Raw genomic sequence first — 24,102 nt, 5'->3', positions numbered from 1 at the left:
TTTTTGGAACGTTTGCTCTGATACCAACTGTAACACTCCGTCCATTTATAGGTAATGAATAAACAAAATGGAAAGATTTATTAAGTAGTAGAAGATAGTGGAAATATCGTCAAGACGGACAATGTCACTCAAAAGTTCGAATAAAAACTAAAACAACAAAAAAATAAATCCCAAAGAACATTAATCAAAAGTATCTATAACGAAATAAAACGATCCCAAAATCTCACAAATAACGCAAAGAAACAAAATATGTAGTCCTCCTAAGTAAGCTCAACAGTATCTCTCAAACCCCGTGACAAAACCATACTGCAACATATTAACCTGCAAAATATATCAACAAACATCCACAATCAGTGGGGAGTAACTAACAACTCTCCCAACTCAATTAGGATCCATGTAGAAGTTATCAAGCATTAATAAATAATCCCAATCAACATAAAATATCAAACTGAACCAAATAACAGCCAAACAACAACTAACAGTTTAACAAGGTTAAATAAAGTAAATCATGATTAATAAATTAATATAAGCATACAAGATCCATAACATCAACCTCCACAATAATTTAACAAAAAAATATAAATAGCTTTTGAGAAGAGGAGAACGCTAGTGGATCGCAACCCACTTCCTAAGGTTTGTCAGATCGAAATCTCCAGACTATGGGCTTATGTTCCCTACTAACTATGTCTAAGAATGGCCAAAGTCCCGATGCAGGATAGTACCAAGATTAGTACTTCCCAACCTCTCGGACGACAACAATTAACCCATGTAAGACCCCTAAAGCGCCACCTAGGTGGTTGGCATGTTCTTCACCGGGGACTACGTCTATCCCACCAGATATCTTAATCTCAATAAAACAGTCCTACAAATAAATACTATAGTCTTCATCAAATACAAAAAATAAGGATGCCCTTCAGGCCTTACACCTAAAACCAGCAGAAACTAGGATCGCAATCCAAGAGTCTCAGTTTAACAATATTTATTCTTCCCAAAGTAATAGTAATATAGTAATACTAATAAATCATTTCTCCCGGCAAAGAGAAAAAAAAATAGTAATAATCCTTCACTAAAACATACTTATACACCAAAACACAATATGACCAAAAATATTCCAACTACTACACTCTCGTTGTTTGAGTTTGGGTACAAGGTTAATTACAACGTTAGTTATAATACTCTCGGTACATAACTCTTAGCGAAACGGTACTAAAGACAGTATTATTCTCCCTCGAGTACTGTAACGTCGACAACTTAGATATTGATTTAGTAGAGTAAAACATAATTATACTCTCAATTTAGTTACCCCCAACAATACCACTATAATAATAATAATAAAAAAGTAAGACACTCATAATGTATATATAATAATATATATATATATATATATATATATATATATATATATAATATATATATATAATATTATAAATATAACTATATATAATATATATATATATATATAGCATGCAATGCACGTAGGCAACTAATTAACACACCTGCTACTTATAACCACAACCATACATATAATGCAAAAGGAAGAAAAAAAAAGAACAGAACTTCTACATTAGCAACCTACGAGAATGAAACCAAAGTTTCAAGCCTACTTGAGACTATCATTTACATACAGACAACCACGGACTGCCAAAGATGCGAGCCACGCAAGGGATACGTTCAGCTCGAGAATCATGCGCTCGGCGCAGTCCATAAGCGATAGACGCAAGACATTGGATAGACTAAAAAAAAAATGTCACGAACTACACCCCTTTCTACAAGCTACTTAATTAGAATACATCAGATATTCATGCTCTCATATAATAATCACTTTGATCATACTTAAGCAAACCAATAACATAGGTGCATAACAACATGATTTTTAAGGTCTACTAACCAAATCGTAAACTATAAAGATACAATGAAACAAAAAAAAAAAATATAGCCACCAAACTCTAGAAAAGATAAAGTACAATATAGTAAAATTAGTTTTCTTCCACATAAATATCACTCATAAACATTCAAGTATAACTAGTTTAACATCAATACTATGAAGCTTTACCCAACCACAAATCTTAGCGTAAAATTTACCCCAACCTTAGATATTAAGACTAAATAATTCCTAAATGGACACAAGTCGTACTAGGTTCGCCATTAGTTACCTGGCCAACTGGAGGAGTGAAGCTAAGTCGTCTAGTTCCCGCCGTCGTTCGCCTGTTCGTCCTCCAAGTGATGACCTCCTAGCAACCCCAACAAGAGCTTAGTAATCCTAAGATAAGAATGAAGATGTACTATGTGTTGTATGTGACATAAAGGGGTGAATAAAATGGGGCTTCTTAGTGAGCAACAATTGTAGAAGAAGATGAAGGAGAGAAAGAAAAAATAAGATATTAACTTTCTCACTAAAGGAGGCCGAAGAGTTTGCAAGAGTGAGTATCATTCAAGTTAGTTTAGTGCCCCCAAATATGAGGATTAAAAAGGAAAAGAAACCAAGCGTAAATGATTATGAGGGAGGTTACAAGGGGGTTATAAACCCTTTAAAATTCTGGAAAAAAATCCCTCATATTACTGCATAACATTCTGCCAGCATAAATCGTGTAACAGTTTGGACCCCTCTCGCTACTCAACAGTCCAACCGAGCGACGAGTCGATAAAATATAAAGCATAACAAAAGCACGAATATCTAACTACCAAAAAAAATTTTTAATAATATTTCAAATAAATAGGATAATAAAATACACTAAATAAATATAATTTTTGCTTTTAAAACAAGTTGACAAAAACTTATACGATGTAATTATTTTTTTAAGAATAACATACTAAATTTTTAGGATGGAAATCCATGGTGTTACAACTACAATCCCATTGTCTTAAGTGATGATGAAGTTGATGAGGATGTTGTACGTGTTAATGATAAATAATATACTACTTTCAATTGGAGTATGCGTAAAATACTGGAATCAGGTATGACCAGTAATGACGAGCTCATTGTGGAGTTTGATCATGCTAGGGGCCAGACTAGGCTGGATATTTACCATGCATCTTTCATATATGAGACTGAGACTGAATAGGAGGATGAAGAGCCTCAACCCACTAGAAGATCAAAGCGACAAAGGAGATGTGTCGAATACTATGAGGATGATGTAGATGAGACTGAAGATGAGATCTTCATGCCTGACCAATACCAGGAAACTAAGGACAAACTTGATAATGTAGTACCTTAGGTTATCATTTATATATATTTTTGATTATATTAGAGGAACAATACATTATTTTAATATAAAAATGTTGGATAGTTGGCCAACAGTGTTCAGACTAGTTTTGTAGTACCATTGTTTTAGGAAAATATAACTTTAGAGTAACAATTATTTTATTAATACTCTTTTTTTTTTTTTGGAAATTCAAAATTGTTATTGATTACCAAAAAAAAGGAATACAAACACCAATTCTCGAATCTTCAGAGTAAGATAGCATCAGTATCCAATCTTACCCACCTTCTAGGAAGGGTTGCAAGATTAGACTCTTCATGTGCTTCTCTGAAGAAATAACTAAGCCTAAGCCAATAACACAACAAAAGAACAACAACTAAATTTATCTACACAGTTGTTTTTTCATGGAATCAGGAATTCTACAAGCTACATTGAATAAAATTAGATCCACTGTCTGATCAGGAAGCTTGTGATTGCCTTCAAACACTTGATGATTCCTTTGAAGCCAAATATTATAAATTGCTTCTGCAAACAGCATGCCATACAACTGATTCCTATTGCTCTTCCTCCTGCACTTGCTTGCTGCTATAGAAATTTCATCTAAGAAAGCCATAGGTCTTCTTGAAATGCCAAGGAGATTCAGACACTGCATCCAGATATCAGATAAGAAGGGGCAGTTAAAAAATAAATGCTGGATATCTTCTTCTGCATCATTGCACAAAACACATGTGGTATCACTGATCAGGTTCCATTGGGCTAGCCTAGTTTTGGTAGCAAGTTTGTTAAGCACATCCAACCAAGTAATAAATAAGCTTTTTGGAGAAGCTTTGTTGTTGCAGAGCAGCCTCTTCAATCTAACCTGAGCAATTGGTTCTCTAAGAGCTTTATAACATTTGCTAATAGAGAACTTGCCATGGTTTTCATATTCATGAATTTTAGTACCATTATAAAAGTATGTTCTCCAGTTCATGACTTACTTTAGGACCCAAGACATACCAACAGGGATTCTAATGGTCCAAATGTTGTTACTCTTAATGTAATAAGAGTGAATCCATTGAATCCACAACTTGTCTTGCTTCAAAGCAATAGCCCAAAAGTGTTTAGCTATAGTTGCTTTGTTCCAAATTTCAAGATTAGTAAAGTTAAGCCCTCATCCAGTCTTAGGAAAGCAAGTCTGCTCCCAGGATACCAGAGTCTTCCTTGAAAGAGAATCTTTACCTGTCCAAAGGCAGGACCTGCAATGGCATTGGATTTCTTTTAGAATTTTCTTAGGGAGGATGAAGATTTGACACCAAAACACTTGCATACTCAGTAAAACTGATTGCACTAATTGAGCTCTGCCAGCATAAGAAAGAAGCTTAGCAGCCCAAACTTTAGTTCTAGCCATAATCTTCTCAATCAAAGGCTTACAAGTAAGATATGACAACTTCTTGGTGGATAAAGGTACACCAAGGTATCTGAAGGGAAAATCTCCCTTAGGAATCTTCACTATATTTTCAATCTCCCTTATAGTGTAATTCATAACTCCCCCTATGTAGATGTTGCTCTTCTGAAGATTAGCCTCAAGGCCTGAAGCTTTTGAGAACTTAGTGAAGGCATTCATAAGTTCAGTTATAGAATCAAGGTCACCTCTACAAAACATCAACAAGTCATCAGCAAACATCAAATGAGTAATTGAAAACCTAGAGCACTTAGGATGAAAGTGAAACTTGTGATTTCCTTTCAAAGTACTTAAACATCTAGATAGGTATTCCATACCAATAGAAAATAAGAAGGGAGAGAGAGGATCTCCCTGTCTAAGGCCATTTTTTGCATGAAAGGGGGTGCAAGGCTTGTCATTAAGCAAAATAGAATAGGAAACAGTAGAAACACAAGCCATTATCCAATTAATAAACACCTGAGGAAACCCTAATTTAACAAGCCTACTTTGAAGGAATGGCCACTCTATGGAATCATAAGCCTTTTTGAGATCTACCTTAATTGTGCATCTTGGTGATATACCCTTCCTAGTATAACCCTTGATGAGATCAGTAGCTAGAAGTATATTGTTAGTAATGCTCCTGCCTGGAATGAGACCTGCCTGAGCAGTATCCACAATTTCACCAATAACATCATGAAGCATGTGAGTCAGGACTTTAGCAATGATTTTATAAATCATACTGCAGCAAGCAATGGGTCTAAAGTCACTAGCATAAGTGGGAGTAGTGACTTTAGGCACCAATGTAATGGAAGCTATGTTTATCTTGTCTTCCATGTGCCCTGTTTCAAAAAAATTCAAAACAGCAGCATAGATGCCAGGCTTAATATAATTCCAGGTTTCCCTAAAGAAGAGCCCATTAAATCCATCCAGCCCAGGGGCTTTATTGCCATCAATGCTAAATAAAGCCTGATCAATTTCAGAGAGAGTAACAGGAGCACATAAGCTTTGTCTAGCAGCAATACTAAGTGTAGGCCCCTTCCTAATAATAGGAAGATCAATGCTAGGAAGCTCCTGATTACACTTGCCCATCAGGTTACTATAAAAGAGATTCAACTCAGCCTGAATCTCTTGAGCTTTCTCCAGTTTAGTACCATTTAAGGAATAAAGTACATCAATAGATTTCCTTGCATATATTTCCTTCATGGCTGCAAAGAAGACTTTGTTGTTAGAATCCCCTGATTGAAGCCAATTTATTCTGGATTTTTGTTTAAGAATACTCTCTTCAATTTGTAACCACTTCCTGAGACACTGAAGATGACGTTGTTCTTGATCATGAAAGCTAGAGTTGAACTGATCCCCATGAATTTGGGATTGAATCATATCTAACTGCCTCCTAGCCTCTTCAATTTTCTCTGTGACATTATCATAATGAGCCAGCTGCAAGGACTTTTTACTATCTACTGACATTCTTCAATTTAGTCCAAATATCATCCAAAGTACCAGCTGCCCCAGTCAGCCTCCAAGTTGTTGAAACAATCTCATGAAACTGTGGGTACTTCAGAAGGTGATTAAAAAACATGAAAGATCTTCCCCCATGAAGAGTTTCGTGATTTAAAATAAACAAGAGAGGATTGTGATCTGAAATAGATTGATTTTTCACCTCCACAGAAGTATGAGTATGATTAGTCAACCATAAAGCATTGCATAAAAATCTATCGATTCTGCTATAAATTTTTTCATCCCCATGTGTCTTATTAGACCAAGTAAAGAATTCTCCAATCCCCTTTACTTCAAGCAGAGAGGTGTTGTCCAGCAAATGACAAAATTCATAAGTAGCATAAGATATAGGCACTCCATTAATCCTATCCTCACTGCCTAAGAGTTAAAGTCTCCCATGACTATCCAATCAATCAGAGTTGTATTATCCAAGTTAAGAAGGGTGTTCCAAAGAGGTTTCCTATCATCAATGCTATGTAAACCATAAACAGCAGAGAACATCATTTTGTAGTTAGTGTTTTTATCAGTCAGCATAGTGTGAATGATTTGTTCAGACTTAAGAACAATCTTAACAGTAATCATATTAGGATTCCAGGCCACCCATATCCTGCCTCTAGGAGTATAAGTGTAGTTATCACTCCAGTTCCAGTGTCTCCCAAATTTTTTCTGGATTTTATCTTTATTATTAACTCTCACTCTTGTTTCAGTTAAAGCAAATAAAGCAATTTTATTCCTAGTAATAAAAGAGATTACCTCCTTTACCTTGAGAGGGTCATTCAGCCCTCTGACATTCCAAGTGCAGGCAACTATCATGATAAATAAGGGTTTTCACCCGCTATTTCATCATTGTTCTCTTCTTCTGGTTCTTCACCTTGTTCCTCAAGTAGGAATTCTTCATTATTGTCAGAGCAGGGCACAATATATAACCCTCTTCCCTTTGTTCCTCCTAGTCACCATTTTCCATTGATGAACAATTGGTTGTACAGGTGTAGTGATTGCACTAGGTGGGTTAGATGAGCCCTTTTGCACCATTGCAGCTTGTTGATTTTGTCTTTCTTCAATAACTGAGTCCCCAGGAATAGGTTCTACAGGGATGACTTCTGTAGGTATAGTATGTGTTTGCTTGGAACCCATTTCTACGCCACTTTTGGTCTATTTTGTTGTGGCTTGAATTGTTTCTCTCCACAATTATGTCCAATCTTTTGACATTTCTGACAAAATGGAGGCCACCAATCATATCTCACATCTTGCTTTATGGTTTTGCCATTAGCATGTTCCACCATAATGGACTGTGTCTTGTCCTTAGTGACATCAATTTCCACCAAGATACGAGCAAAAGAGATACGCATTTGTTTTGAAGTGCATTCATCAGCATATAGTGGTATCCCATTTCAAAATCCTTTTAGTTCAACACCATATTTGTCAAGAGGCTCCCATACTACCCATTTCAAAATCCTTTTAAAGCATCTTTGAAAATAGGAGCTTTTGGCTCTGAGACCAATTTTGTAACACCCCCAAAATTCATACACGTCTACGACTACGTCGCATCGACTTTGGGAGTGTTACCGTCGCGATGAGACGCAGGGCTTATGAAAAGGAATATCAACTCAAAACGTTGTCTCGAAAACTAAAATGCAGAACTACAACTCGGGAATCATCAACGACCCCTTTTATTCAAAACACAACTAATTAGGTAAATCCTAATATTCTTATAATACTTAATTCAAAAGTTATAAAGTCGAAGACTAAGGAGTACCCCCGAATGCTCAATATCATGCAGCAGCACCAGTGCACCTAGTCTGTTTCCTATTGTTGCATCAATGGTTCATCAGAGGTCAACAAACACATAGTAACACACAATCAACTATGCTGAGTACATAATAAACCATTGAATGAATATAAACATAAACAAAGCAATAATGAACAATCCTTTACTCTTTATTTAGTTGGCATCGAACGGGCACCTTCATCTTACTAGAATCATACGGGCTACTTAATCCTTAATAGACAACTTGGTCTATTAGATGAAATGCAAATACGGTTTCGTTCCGTCTCACACCCTTCACCTTAGTATGCATACCCCCAAGATCGTACGAAACCTTCCGCCTACTAGAGTTATCAAAATTTATAAGGACACTACTATCGTCACAATAGGCCTGCGTAGGAGTGTAGAACAAGTCCCACACTCCCCCAATTGCTCATCACTTGTAGGTAGTCCAACTACAAGTTTATTGCCATAGTTATTTCTTAATAATGTCCATTCATATTACAATAGCATACAATCGTTTAACATGTTCTCTTAGATATAATACTCAAATCTTTTTTCTTGTAACACTCTTGTTACACCATGGATCAAATAATACGAATCCAATGCTCATGTTCATCATACGATAGATTTACGCATTTCAATGCCACATATCGATTTCTAATCATAAACATGTTTACCAAACAATCAAAATCGTTCCCTATCATGATTCTAGGTACTGATAGCATAAATCACAGCCTAATCATGATACTAGTACTTGCAACTATACTGGTACGCACACGTACCTTATAACGGAGAATTCTTGTAGTCTTAGCCAAACGTGCCGCTAATGAAATCGGGACCTAAACGATTAAGTATCTCAGTGCTACGTCCTTGATAATACTAGTTGCATATGCACGCGATGCATGCGTCGACAATCTTATGTAGTTATCTATAAATGGACATATTTTTTTAATCTAACATTATTTTGATAGTGATGTAAATTATTGAGGTTCTTTTGTAGATGTTATTATCTTTTTAAATTAAAGGTGAATGATGTTTAACTATTCAATACCATCACTATAAAATTTGGTAGATGATTTAATAATTTACTTTTCAGCGACTTTAGTATAGCTCTTTAACAATTATAGATGTTAATAAACCATATTGTTTGAATTTTGTAAATATGAAATATTATATTATCACGATATGTTGCTAACTTTTTTTGGTTGAAGATTCTAATTGATTTCCTGAATTAATTGTGTCAATCTAGTTTGTCAAGTTATTAATGGTATTGCATATTCCACTTTTGACCTACTTATAAGTCATATGGCAAGTTTCATTGATTATCATTTTTCAATTTTTTATAAAAAGAAAAATTAAATGAGTAGAGGGTATTTGAGTAACTTCAAAAGAGGACACCACACCTCCTCCCTTGGCTTATATAATAGAGATTATCAACTAATACGTAATTAACTATAACGACTTAGTACATGAAGAAAATTAGAAACGCGAATACTTGAACAAAAAAAATGATGTCGTGCACCGCCAAACCATCCCCCTGCCACCTGCCACCCCCTGCCACCTACCCCTTACACTACAGCCCTCCCCCACCCCCTGTGCACACAGCCCCCCTACCCCCACCCCTGCAGTCCTCCCCCACCCACTGCCTTCCCCCCACCCCCTACACTGCCCCCTGCCACCTGCCCCCTCCCCCACTGCACACACCACCTGCCCCACTCCTCCTCCCCCTGCACTGCCCCTTGCACTATAGCCCTCCCCAACCCCCCTGTCCACACTTCCCCCTGCCCCCACCCCTACAACCCTCCCCCACCCCTGTGCACACTGCCCTCACCCTTACCCTCCCCCACCCCCCTACACTATCACCCTTGCAACCTCCCCCCCACTACACAAACCCCCTCCACTGCACTGCCCCCCCACCCCTTTATGCATTATTAGGTTATGAAACCAATCAATAAACGTCTTATTATGCAACTGCATCAATGCTCTAACCCCTTTTCATGGATTCTGATCACGCAACTCCTGCATATGTTCATCCAAGTAGGGATGGACCTGTACCATATGCTGAAATACAAATAAGTGTGCTTGTATGCGCATTTCAACAGGAGGTACAATCATTTTGGAGCCAAGTGTACTTGTACCCTCGAGTATGCCCTCGTGTCGAGATGTAGGAAGTCCAATAGGATCAACATTACTTAAGAACTCGGCCACAAAATTACCAACCTCTTCACTCACAATCCCCTGAATAATACTTCCTTCTAGCTGCACTAGATTCCTTACTTTATCTTTCAAAGAGCCAATATGTCTCTCAAATGGATAGCACGACCTCAAAAACACCGGACCATATAGCTTAATATCTGGAACTAGATGTACAACCAAATGGACCATAATGTTGAAGAAAGCAGGTGGGAAATACATCTCAAACTTGCACAAAGTCTCTATCATTCCAGCCTGGAGAGCCTCAAGCTTTGACAGTTGTACCATTTTGCTACATATAATATTGATAAAAGAACACAACTCTGTTATGGTATGTCTCACGTGTTTCGGCAATATCCCTCGAATTGCAATCGATAAGAATACTTGCATCATTACATGACAATCGTGAGACTTCGTACTAGATAGCTTCAACTCATCTTCAAAGGTAACGAATCTTTTCATGTTAGATGAGTACCCTGATGGAGCCTTAATGTTGTACAGAGACTCGGAAAAAGCCGTTTCTGAGCTCTAGATAGAGTGTAGCAAGCCAGAGGCAAATAATTCCTATCATCAGCCGACCCTTCTTGAATTTGCTCTTTTTTTCCCTTTCCTTCTCCTTTGCCAGACACTTTCTCTTTTTTCTTTCTTTTCTTAGTGTCCCTCTTTTCAGCCCATAGCTCTGGTCAAAGCCCCTCACTTTCCAGGTACAGTCGTACTCCTTTGCTATCCTTTGTCGTATGGGGAATTTTCATTAGTGTCCCCATAATTGCGTCACATACATTTTTCTCTATGTGCATGACGTCCAGACAATGGCTAACCTCTACATCCTTCCAATATGGAAGTTTTCACATAATAGACTCCTTTTTCCAAAGTCCCTTACCACCATCACCCGCTCCTTTGCCATATATCATTTCAATACCCTTGACCTGATCACAAACCTCAACACTAGTCAATGGCCTGCGAGCAACCCTTTCCTCAAATGTTCCACTGAATGCCTTCTTCTTATTACGATAAGGATGGTGGTGTCGAAGGAACCTTTGGGTCCGCATATAAACTTATTAGTGATAAGTAGAAATGTATTTAGATTTTGTGTCGTCGATGCAAATCGGGCATGCTTTCTTCCCGTTGTTCTTGTACCCGGATAAGTTCCCATAAGCAGGAAAGTCAGTAAGAGTGTATAAAAGCATGACACGTAATGTGAAAACCTCATCAGCATGTTCATCATACACAAAACTCCTTCATCCCCCATTTTTCTCAAATCATCAACAAGTGGTACTTGAAATAAGAATCGACAACATGATGTACTTGTGTTTCATGCACAACCAAGGAGGCAAGTTGTATATAACTAAAAGAACCGACCATGTACTATGTTGAGAACTAAGATTGCTAAATGCGTTCATCCCATCCGTACATAGGCCAAGCCTCAAATTTCTATCCTCGGCACCAAAGGTCTTATGCAGACGATTGATACCTTTTCACTCAGAAGCATCAGCCGGATGTTTGAGAAAACCGTCCTTTTTCATTCTTTCTGCATGCCACCTCAAGTTCTTAGCATCTTTCTTGATTGAAAACATGCGCTTGAATCGTGGTATAATCAGAAGATACCACATCACCTTTGCTGGAGGATCTTTCTTATCACCAACCCCTGCGCGTCTATAACACAACTTCCCACATCGAGGACACTCATCCATATCCGCATATTCATTTCGATATAGCACACAATCGTTTGGACAAGCATGTATCCTCTATTACTCTAAATCGAAGGGACACATCAGTTTCTTCGCATAGTTGGTTGACTTGGGTACGTAGTTCATGGTTGTCCGCCAACATATCACCAAATGCTTGCAACAAGGAAGAGAAAGTTGAGTCACTTATACCGGCTTTTGTCTTGATGTTAAAGAGTGTTATCACGGCCATCAGCTTGGTGTACCTCTTACAACCGGGATACAACGGTTTTCGAGACGCCTCGGCGATGCACTCAAAGATACGAGGTCGTTTCCCAGCATGATCATCCACCCCCTCCATCATCTCCTCGATATGGTCCCCATCATCATTATCATCATCCTCAATATTCTCATATTCGTCCTCGAGGTTCTTGTAATTCTCAATGACATCAAATTTACCTCTTTCATGCACATCGTTAACAACGGCATCCCACTATCATATATACCCTCCTCACCGTGCCAAACCCATACATGGTAGTCTTGCCTAAACCCACAACGAAAGATATGCTCCCTCAGCGACCCAATGTTACTAACTATCCCCACATTGCCACAATCAACACAAGGACAATAAAACCCGTCAGTTCTCGTTGCAGCCTGATGACTTAATGCAGCATCACAAAATTCAATTACCCCATCCACGAATTCACTCGTCTCACGATTCCATACATCCATGCACGATTCATTTCAATCAGACCTCTAATTACACACAAGCAACAAGTACCTCATTTCAATAACGAAGTTAACTACACGATTAGAGTTTATATATGAACGATGTACATTCAATGAAATTAGGCATGCTTTCCAAGGTTCCTGGTCACTCCAATGTAACCCATCCTTAAATGTAATCTCATTAGTGAATGTATGTCTTCTTTTCGATTCTACGAAAAATCCGGCACCATTTCCCTACAGTTCTCCAAGTACACGATGTAGATATATAGTTACTTATATCTACATATGTACCCAGAGAACAAAAGTAGGGAAACGACGAGCCGGGATTTTCCTCTATAGAATCGAAATAAATACATACATTCACCGCCTAAGTGAGATTAAACATCTAAGAACAGTCCCAAACCGGGGACTATTCAAGACTTACTCCTAATGAGTAAGTCTCGAACGGGTATCTAGGCATATAATATGATGATGCATATATGCATAGGTTTTTGAACAACAAAGCATTTTACATCTAATCTTAATTCAACGATACATATATACATATTTGCACATGTAAACCAATTAACACTTATAAACCAATTTACTAATATGAAATTAAAGAAAGTAAAGTATGAGCGATAACATACCAATATCAAGGTTGTAAATAGGGAATGGAACTCAACACTCCGTCACTAGCACTCCGTCAATAGCTAGCTTCAATAATCAACAACAAAGTTTAAAGTTTAAATTAGTACAAATTACCAAACTAAACTAAACTAAACCAAAGTAAACTAAACTAAACTAAACTAAACTAAACTAAACTAAACTAAACTAAACTAAACTAAACTAAACTAAACTAAACTAAACTAAACTAAACTAAACTAAGCTAAGCTAAGCTAAGCTAAGCTAAGCTAAACTAAACTAAACTAAACTAAACTAAACTAAGCTAAACTAAGCTAAGCTAAACTAAACTAAACTAAACTAAACTAAACTAAACTAAACTAAACTAAACTAAACTAAACTAAACTAAACTAAACTAAACTAAACTAAACTAAACTAAACTAAACTAAACTAAACTAAACTAAACTAAACTAATAAACTAAACTAAACTAAACTAAACTAAACTAAACTAAACTAAACTAAATTAAACTAAACTAAACTAAACTAAACTAAACTAAACTAAACTAAACTAAACTAAACTAAACTAAACTAAACTAAACTAAACTAAACTAAACTAAACTAAACTAAACTAAACTAAACTAAACTAAACTAAACTAAACTAAACTAAACTAAACTAAATTAAACTAAACTAAACTAAAGGGCACTACAAAAATAACAATCATACTCATCCTACCACAAAGACCTAGTTTTTTAACCTCTAAATTAAACTAACTACTCCAATTAAAATTAAATTAACTCAAATGATTAAAATTTAAACCCTTAAAGTATTATACAACCTACTTTCACTAACAATTATTCATAAAATTACAATGAATTATAAATTTATTAGATTACAATAAAAGTTATGAAATTTTAGTTACCTAGCTAGGAAAAGGTGGTAATGTAGTTGTTTAGGAAGGGGAGGAGGAGGAACGAAGCTAGGGAGCAGCAGTGGTGGCGCCAAACTATTGCAGAAGTGGTGGCGCGAAACTAGGGCATTGGTGGCGCGAAGCTAGGGCGAAACTAGCCCAGCTGGTGGTGGCGAATGCACTCCTGAGATGTGGATATGGGGCGTTGGTGGTGGTGCGCAATACTGAGATGTGGAGCTGGGACACTCGTCGGCGTTGGTGGTGGTGGAAAGTCGTCGGCGTGGCCAGTGGTGTGGAGCTGCTGGCGCAAGTTGTTCGAGAATTCGGTTTTGTTGAGGGGAGAAATTTGTGTTTAGACTAAGGGCAGGTTTTTTGAGCAAAAGGAATTTAGCGCTTGCAGTCCCCTGAACCGCATTAGGTTCTAAAAAAACTGCATCCGATAATAAATCTGATGCGGTTTTTTTTGGACCGCATCCGGTTTTCTTTGCCAAGTTTCCCTCGCATTTTTGTGTTCATTTTCGGATGCGGTTTTTCAAAAACCGCATCAGGTACAAAGTGACATATATGGTTTTTTCCCCTAGTGGAAGTAGACATTTATAGTGTGTTTGGTTTTAATTACTTATTTACTTATTTATTTATTATATCAAAGTATGAAGTTTAGTTATATGTTTTCCGCTACAAAATTCCAAATAAGTCGATACGTTATCATACGGGCGATAATGCTTTGGTAATTCTCTATATTTTATATTGAAAAGGTATTTCTGAAAAGACAGAATTATCGGGGTGTTACACAACAGGCCTCCCCCACCACATACATTCTTGATTCTCGAGACCCCCTCTCTCGGGGTTAGGGGAGAGTCCCTCACTCGGGACATCCCATCTCGGGGCTAGGCGAGATCCCCTCACTCGGGGTTAGGTGGGACGCACTGGTCTATCCACGAATCAATGTTCATAATTCTGCTCAACAACCCCCTAAAGGAAGGTCCTCCGATCCCTATGCCCGTTATTCAGGCTAATTGTTTGGACCGAAGGTCTGGTCCAAAGGTGTTATACAAATCCAACCTCAATGATCAGCGCAACAGGTTCCCCAGGGGCCCACTAGCCTTTCAAACAAAAAATAATTTGACCATAAAATGGAGACAACTTTCCCAAAAGTTAGGTGTCCAGTCAATAGGGTTTCCTGTTTTGGAAATCCCAACACTATAAAAGCACCAGACCCATTCAGAGAACAAGTATTCAATGCTAACCTAAAAAAATTAGAGCATCTCTCTCTACAATTCCTCTCTTTCTCTCTCTAACTCAGCACTGACTTGAGCGTCGGAGGGGCTTTCCTCGGAACACCCCGACCAGTTTTCCTTGTTTTGCGAAACTTTGAGCGACAATATTTGGGATCACACTCCAACTCGGTATTTGTCTCTCATCAACCATACATCACTCTTTCGACTAGTTTCTAGACAGGATCCCCTTGTTTTCGTTTTTTTTTTTCTTTCTTTTTATTTAACAAAAAACAAAGACATTATTATTTCGGTATTTAGGGAGATTATCCCAACACATTCTTGACTCCTAACTGTTTCTGAGTTATTTCTACTCTACTGCTCCAACATTTTAGGGAACTTTAGCTCTGAATATAGTAATGCTTATATAATAAACTACGATAGCTATACTTGAAATAATAAATCAAACTGGGGGTTTGATAGTAGTTTAGTGCAAAATATACTTCATTTAGTTCGAAATTCTAAATTACAACAAAACTTGGATTGTTGGTTACTTTAGCAGGTTTATATTAGATACCATTCTATCCTATAAGAAAAAGACTAATGAAGTTATAGGAGTGAAGAAGTAATTACATATCTACAAATGAAGGTTTTTTGTAAATAAAAATGTGAGCTATATTCTAAACCCATAAAGCTCCAGCCTCCTTCAGCATTGGCACAAGTCTTCCTTGAACCTCGAGGCTAATGATCTCTTTAGCTCCACCAACTATCTTTTGGCCTATGAAAACAGCTGGAACACTTGGCCAAAGTGCTAGCCTTTGGAGCGCTGTATCTACTTCTTAGTCGTTGGACATGTCATCTAGCTGATAAACGGTTGCATTTGCTCCAAAACTGCTTATGAGTTGCAGCACTGTGGCTAATACAACAAGAACTCTTGGTCATGATAACCAAAGCTTTTGTTCCACTAACCGTTTCACGGTGTCCATTTCCTAGTAGCTGAAAGCTTTTGGGAGGTACGGAGGTTATTTGTTTTTCTATGTGTTAAGCTCCTTGAAATAATAAAATGAAGCAGGCAGATGAGGATGAATGTGGTATACCAAACAGGCTTCACACTTGGATTTCTTGCCTTTGTTTATGCCTGGGCTATCATAGCATCGATATATAGTCTAACTAGGACACTAGGTCAGTTAATGATATCACTTACTTTATTATTGTGCGTCAAAGTATTGGAAGGAATGATGCTCACTATAGCTCTCGCTTTATTCCAAAATACATATTCTGTGGATATCTAGTGTGGAGCCATAGAGTACGTCGATATATATTAGAAGGAATCTTCATTTTATTACAGTTGATTGGGATAAGGAATTAAATCAATTTGTGATCATCATAATGAAGCAAGTCATCACATAAGAAATTTACTAGTAAATTTCATCATTTGTGGTCATCAGCTGATTATGATGCAATAACAAGTGTTAGTATTTGGATAAAGCATGGCATCTTTTTCTTTTTGTTCTTAATATCGTCATAGCTTATATAGCGATGCAAAATCATAATGATATCAATCTTTTTAAATGCGAATAATTTTAGTGAAATGAATGTAGAGACCAAATTTAATTAAACACAACTTGAGTAAATTACTAACAAATGTTGCCTCCAACATGACCAAGTATCCTCAGCAGTTCGCCTATATATTTGACAAGTTGACTGACATGCTGCTTACAAATTGTGTTGTTTACGCTAAAAAATTGGCAGTTTTCACGTAACATTACTATCATAATGGTAATAAAATATCCTTGTTTAATGAAGGACATATTTTTTTCTCATATAATAGTTAATATCATTGTATCAATGTCAGTAGACAAATAAATTGAAAAGTGCTATGTGAATGGCATGTCAACTTGATATAGTAATTTTGCAGCAATAGCGCAAGATAGGGATGAGGTTGGGAGGCAAAAGAAAAAAAGGATGTAAGTATGATTATTCTTCCCACCACAGAAATGCATCAGATTTGGTTCTCCTGTAATTATATTAACTTTGTCCCGTCTCTTCCTTCAAGGAGATGATGTGGTGATGCTGCTGCAGACTTTGCAAGATCAGGTGCACAAGTTTGAAATGTACCTATAGTATAAGACTGATTTCACCTTTATAGGGTAATCTTACTCCGTTTCAAAATAGTAGAAAGTGTTTGCTTTTTCACGTTTGCCAAGATATTTTCTTGAACGTTAATATCTCTAATTGCGTATAAAGAAAAATATAAAAAGTTGATATTTGAAATCCTCGTATTGAGACTAATTTAATAAGATCTCACTTGACTATGTTTTTTCTTATATAATGGTGAGGGAAGGCCTATCAAAATTGGTTCATGGACAGTGACCAAATGCCAAATGGTACAACTATTTTGAAACGGAGGAAGTAATTATTAATAGTACCTTTCCTTTCCTTTCTGACACCTTACCACAAATGAGTTGCCCTGACTGAAAATATGTCACAGCATAAACATGCTACAAGCCTACAACCTTTGTTCATCTGAAGTTTGATTATATCTTAAAATTAATCATTTAACATGATCATATAATATATATAAGTTTACATATAAAATACTTGCATACTGTCGGAGATACTCCTTCTTCTATCTCCTAGCATCACACTGGATTAATTCCCAGATGCGTCACACCTGATTATTATTACTCCTGACTTTTTCTGTTAGTCACTCAGTTAATTAGTTTGTTAGATTGTATGGACAGATGTCCAAATCCTATTGAGTTACATTTCATTACATCTACTATATATAGTTAGTTCCTTGCTCGTGTAATCATTCATTCAATAATAAAACACAAACTCAATTCTCATAATTCTCTCTAAGTATGAAAGTTCTTTCTTATTGATTTGTCTACTGTATTGAAATGAATTGGTTCACAATTCTAACATGGTATCAGAGCCGCTGAAGATCAAATCGGTATCTCATTATCTCTTTCGCACAAATTGATTCAAAGTTTTTGAGGTATTCATTAGTAAAAATTTTTGCTTTGCAAATTCTTCATATCTTCCTGTAAATTGTATAGAAATCAGAACTTCAAATTCTTCATTGAAAATTACGTTCAATCCTTGAAATATTCAGTTCAATTTCTATTGAAGTCTTCTGTTATTCCAAATTGAAATCCTGCTACAATTTAGTATCATTGTTCAATGTTTCTTGACTGATTTTTAGTGTTTTGCACATTCATCTGGAATTTCTTGATTCAATTCTTTGTTTTCTTCGGAATTTTTTTTGAATTCAGTATTGTCTTGATCTTGTCTTGGTCTTGATCTTGATAAATTCATCATGCCTGAAACAAATACTGATAACACTAACACATGTCCTTCATTAGATCCTACTTCACCATTCTATATACATCCATCTGATAGTACTAGTATGCAACTCGTTTCTGAAAAGTTTAATGGATCTGGATATAATGACTGAAAAAGGTCTATGTTAATTGGACTATCTGCTAAAAATAAACTTCCATTCATTACTGGTACTTTAACTAAACCTGGTGTTAATTCTCCAACATACAAAGCATGGACTAGATGCAATAGTATGTTAATATCCTGGCATCTGAAAGTATTAGACGTCACAATTGCTCGAAGTGTATTGTATTTTGAGACTGCCAGAGAAATATGGCTTAATCTTGAAGAAAGATTTGGCCAAACTTCTGGAACACAACTATTTTCTATTCAACAGCAAATTGGTGATCTGGAACAAGGAGAGGACAATATTGCAACATTCTTCACCAAAATTTAAATGATGTGGGATGAGTTGGATGCTCATAATCCTTTACCTGGGTGCACTTGCACAAACTGTACATGTGATGTTACTCGGAGGTTGGTACAGGCTCAAGAAGAGCTCAGATTAATATAATTCTTAATGAAGTCGAATGACAGTTACACTATGGTCAGGGGAAGTATCCTGATGCAGCAACCCTACCAAGAGTTTCATATGCCTATTGGTTACTAATGCAGGAAGAAAGACACAAAGCAGTTTTACCTCATTCTACACCTACTGATGAACCTGCTCTAGCCTTTGTGGCGAACAAGAGAAGATATAATGAGTATCCAGACAAATCAAGTTTTTCATCTTCCAACTACACTCCCAGAGTTTCTTTCCAAACTCCTGCTAATGGCAAATTCAGAGACCTTCCTATTTCTGTTATCATTGTAAAATTCTTGGTCATATTGTAGACATGTGTTGGAAGATACATGGCTTTCCTCCTAGTTTCAAAGATACATCATCTAATTAGTATAATAGAGGAAAAAGACCGATGGAAGCTACTGCTGTCAATTATGAAGAAGCCGATGAATACCAAAACAATGAAACTTCCTCCAATCAGTTGACTACTGAGCAATACAATCAACTTATGCTACTTCTTAGCAAACATACATCTGAAGTTGATACTCTTCACTTATCTTCTGCTCTCTCTTGACAGGTACATTTTGTCTTTTTTCCAGTTTAAAATCAAGATGGATCATAAATAGTGGTGCAACAGACCACATGTGTTATGATTTGGCAAAATTTGGCCCTACTTCTTTGACACAAATCACTGATAATCAAATTAACGTCCCTGATGGAAGTAATCTCACAGTCACTCATAAAGGAACTGTCAGATTATCAACACTTCATGATGTTTTATATGTACCAAAATTTCCTTTTAATTTGATATCCACCACCAAACTGTGTTCTGACCTTCAATGTTGTGTTGTTTTCACTGCTACAACATGTTTTCTCCAGGACCATTCTCAGAAAAAGCAACAGGTTCTTGGTGACCTGCTTAATGGTTTATATTGCATTGATGAAGTTGTGTTTACTCATTTGGATGCTACTCCTTCTACTGTTGACACATCTACTGTAATATCTTGTGCAACTCAACTTAATAAGCCCGGTCTTACCAACATACACTTAGCCAAATTGTGGCATTTAAGACTGGGCCGTTTACCTTTTAGCAAATTTAAACATCTTCTACCTACTATAGATGTTTCTTCTTGTGTTCAAAACTGTATTTGTCAAGTCTGTCCACATGTCAATCAGCCTAGACTTACTTTTCATAACAGTCAAATAAAGAGTGTTAGACCTTTTCAATTACTTCATTTGGATGTTTGGGGTCCTTACCAAACTGTCACTCATAATGGTTGTAATTTCTTTCACACAATTGTAGATGATTTTACTAGATGTACTTGGATACATCTCATGAAATTCAAGTCAAATGTTGTTTCTATCTTTAGTAACTTCTTGCAATACATTGAAACGCAATTTCATTTTTCTGTGCAACATGTGAGGACTGACAATGCTAAGGAACTTTGTGAGGGTGTTATGCTTGCTCTATACTTATCTAAAGGCTAACATCATCAAAGAAGCTGTCCCGATTCCCCCCCCCCCACAAAATAGGGTTGTTGAACGCAAGCATAGGCATCTCCTTGATACAGCTAGAGCTCTTACTTTTCAGTTTAAAATTCCTATCAAGTATTGGGGTGAGAGAGTTCTTTGTGCAGCATACTTAATCAATAAAATGGCCCTTCAATGCTTAAGTAACTTGTCTCCTTTTGAGCTTCTATATGGCAGTCCTCCTGACATTACAAATCTAAGAGTTTTTGGCTCTCTTTGCTATGCTTCTACATTAAAAGCTCACAGACCTAAGTTTTCTCCCAAAGCTGATCCTTGTTTCATGCTTGGTTATCCAATTCATCACAAAGGTTATAAACTACTTAATCTGTCTCACAACAAAATATTTTACTCAAGAGATGTTGTTTTTTATGCACAACATTTTCCCTTCCACATTTCTTCTACCCCCTCTTCTCTTCCCTTTCAAATTTTTTTACCAGTAAATTCTACCTCCCATTTATTTATAGACTATTTCCCACCTTCTGTCCCTCCTCCTTCTTCTCCCCCTTTTACTCCTTCTCCTTCACCCCCAAAATCTCCTTCCTATTCTCCTTCTCATTATACTCCTCCCTCATCACATAATCTCTCTATTGATATTTCTGACTCTATCCCTGATCCTCCTATCAGAAAATCTACCAGACCTACTCATCCTCCATCTTATCTCAACCACTATCATTGCTATACATCTCACTCTTCTCCCTCTCATTGGTGTAACTTAGTTACTTTTTCTAACTTCTCTCCCACCCACCAAGCTTTTCCCTCCCACCTTACTTCCATCACATAACCTACTTCTTATAAAGAAGCTTCCACTCATCCTGAATGGCAATCTGCCATGACAAAAGAATTTCAAGCCTTAGAGGATAACTCTACATGGGAACTTACTTCTTTGCCTCCAGGAAAGAAAGCAATAGGATGTAAGTAGGTCTACAAAATCAAATTAAAAGCAGATGGTTCCGTTGAAAGATACAAGGCTCATCTTGTAGAAAAAGGCTACAATCAAAAGCATGGTATAGACTTTGATGAGACTTTTTCCCCCGTGGTTAAAATGTCAACTGTGAGATGCTTAATTGCTCTAGCTGCCTCTCAAGGATGGTCTCTATCACAACTTGATGTTAACAACGCCTTTCTTCATGTAGATCTCCATGAAGAAGTTTACATGCACTAGTAGAATAACAACGATTTACGTCGCCTGAAATGCGTCGGACGTATTGCAAAACGATGCAAAAGTGTTATTTGCGTCGCACATGAAGAAGAGTGCGATGCACATCATGTGTAGATGAGCACCAGGATGAGCTATCTGCATCGCATCAACCAAAGGTGCGTTGCAAAAGCCCACTGTGCGTCGGACAACGTGGCCGATACAACGCAAATGAATTTCACTATCTGCGTCGCGCATTAGGGAACGTGTGACGCCCATGGCTGAATCCATGTGCTTTGGGCCTTAACTAAGATACATCCGCGTCGGAGCTTAAGGTTCGTGCGACGCACATTATTTTCCCCTTTCAAAATAAAAATCTCAAACCTTACGCATTTCCTTCAAACCCTTGCCCAGCCGTCACTCTCTCCTTCCTCCTCTCTCGCCCCCTCTCTATTCTTCTCTCAGTAGTTAGATCTGCACTTCCATCACCACTTTCATCGTTTTCTCAACAAAACCGACGGGCGACATGACTTTCATCTTTTTCTCTATCCTAAAACTATCAGCAAATTAATTCTCTCTCTAAATTTGTCTATTATATATTTTCAATCTTTATGTTAATTTTGATTCTTCGACAAACTAAGGCATATCACCCACAAATTTTATCCCTCAAATCGACGACGTTTCCACAATTTAAATAACAAGATCTATAATGTTAGGGTTTGTTTCAAGAAAGAGAAGATCGAGAATTGGAGAACGATAAGAAAGAGAAGATCAAGAATTGAAGAATGAGAAGAAAATCGAGAATTCCAAAATCTAAAAAATTCGAATTTGAAGAACTAGAAGAAAGAACGAGAGTTTTCGATCAAGAATTGACGGTTGCGATGAACTAGTATGCAAATCTGGAGAATCTGAAGAATTAGGTTATCTTTTTAATGTTTCAAGTTTTGATATTTGTAAATCTAGTGAAATGTGAGAAAAATTAGAATTATTTGTGTCTGTAATTTTAATTTACTTAATTCTAATTTTGCTTTGTTAATATTGAATCTTGTGCGAATCAACTGAAAAATATGTGCAAATTTTCGAGAATCTGTTTTATGTTTGTGTTTCATCCTCGATTTCTTTTTTTGTAAGTTTATGTTTTGGTTCATTTTATCTTTTGTTTTTAATATAGAAAGAGCATATTGATTGTAGATTAACCAATAGTTAATGAATGCAAGACAAAGGGAACAATCTGGAAGAAAAATTGATTGTAGTTTAGGTAATAATTTGGAAAGACCGAAAGCACATGGATTTAATTAGCTTTGAAAACGGGAAACTTTTGTGAATGGTGTGGTTTGTGTCGCACATCGCATTTTGTCTGACGCAAAAGTGAAATTTGCGTCGCATATTGATGCTATGTTTGACGCAAAGAGTTAAATAATTACAGTGTGATGCTGGGTTGATAGTGTCATGTGCGTCGCACCTTGATCCTCGTGCGGCGCAAATAGCAACCCATCTGCGTCGTGTCGACCAGCGACGCAGATCATCTCAGGGAGATTTGCGTCGAGACCTGTGTCGTCGGACCGCGATGTCCGACGCATATGGTGGTCCTAGGTCCGACACAAATCAATGAATATGTACTAGTGATGGTTGTTCCACCTGGTATTCCTAATTCATCAAATCTTGTTTGTAAGCTCAGAAAGTCCCTTTATGGGCTCAAACAGGCTAGTAGACAGTGGTTTCATAAGTTGGCGGGCTCCTAGAATAGTAGAGGATTTATTCAATCCAAGAATGACTACTCCTTATTCATTCATCGAGCTGATTCTAAGGTTACTATGGCTGCTGTGTATGTTGATCATATTTTGCTCACAGGCAATGATCCTCAAACTATTGCTTCTCTTAAAGCTCACCTTCACTCAGCTTTTAGTATCAAGGAGTTGGGACACCTCCACTACTTCCTTGGATTCGAAGTTGGTTATCAGGCTGATGGCATCACTCTTAGCCAAAATAAATTCACCATAGAGCTCTTGTCTTCTTCTGGCATCTCCTCTTTTAAGATTGTTGTTATTCCTCTCCCACTCAACACTAAACTTTCTGCCCACACTAGTGAATTTTTTCATGATCCTTCTTGGTATAGGTGTATGGTGAGGAAACTAAATTTCTTAACTAATACCATACCATACCTCTCTTATACTATCCAGCTGCTTAGACAATTTATGTAAACACCAAGACTCCCTCACTATCAGGTCCTTCTTCACACTTTAAAATATATACATTCTACTTGTGGCCAAGGTATCCTACTCAATGCTGCAGGCCCTATTCAGCTCCAAGCTTACTCAAATAGTGATTGGGACTCTTGTCCTGACTCACGCAGAT

General features: G+C 37.1%; 1 protein-coding gene across 1 annotated transcript; it reads right to left on the bottom strand.

Moving 5' to 3' along the window:
• Nucleotides 1-3,582: 3,582 nt before the first annotated feature.
• On the bottom strand, nt 3,583-4,170 carry LOC125491873 (uncharacterized). The gene has a single exon (XM_048633948.1). The coding sequence runs from the start codon at nt 4,168-4,170 to the stop codon at nt 3,583-3,585; it is 588 nt and encodes a 195-aa protein (XP_048489905.1).
• Nucleotides 4,171-24,102: the final 19,932 nt, after the last annotated feature.

The sequence above is a fragment of the Beta vulgaris genome, chromosome 7 (assembly GCF_026745355.1).
Source record: "Beta vulgaris subsp. vulgaris cultivar EL10 chromosome 7, EL10.2, whole genome shotgun sequence".
Taxonomy (NCBI): Eukaryota; Viridiplantae; Streptophyta; class Magnoliopsida; order Caryophyllales; family Amaranthaceae; genus Beta; species Beta vulgaris.
The sequence above is the reverse complement of the archived record's forward strand: the minus strand, read 5'-3'. Positions and strand labels throughout refer to the sequence as shown.

Coding starts and splice junctions, on each gene's coding strand:
- LOC125491873 (XM_048633948.1), bottom strand. CDS start 4,170: ATGAACTGGAGAACATACTTTTATAATGGTACTAAAATTCATGAATAT.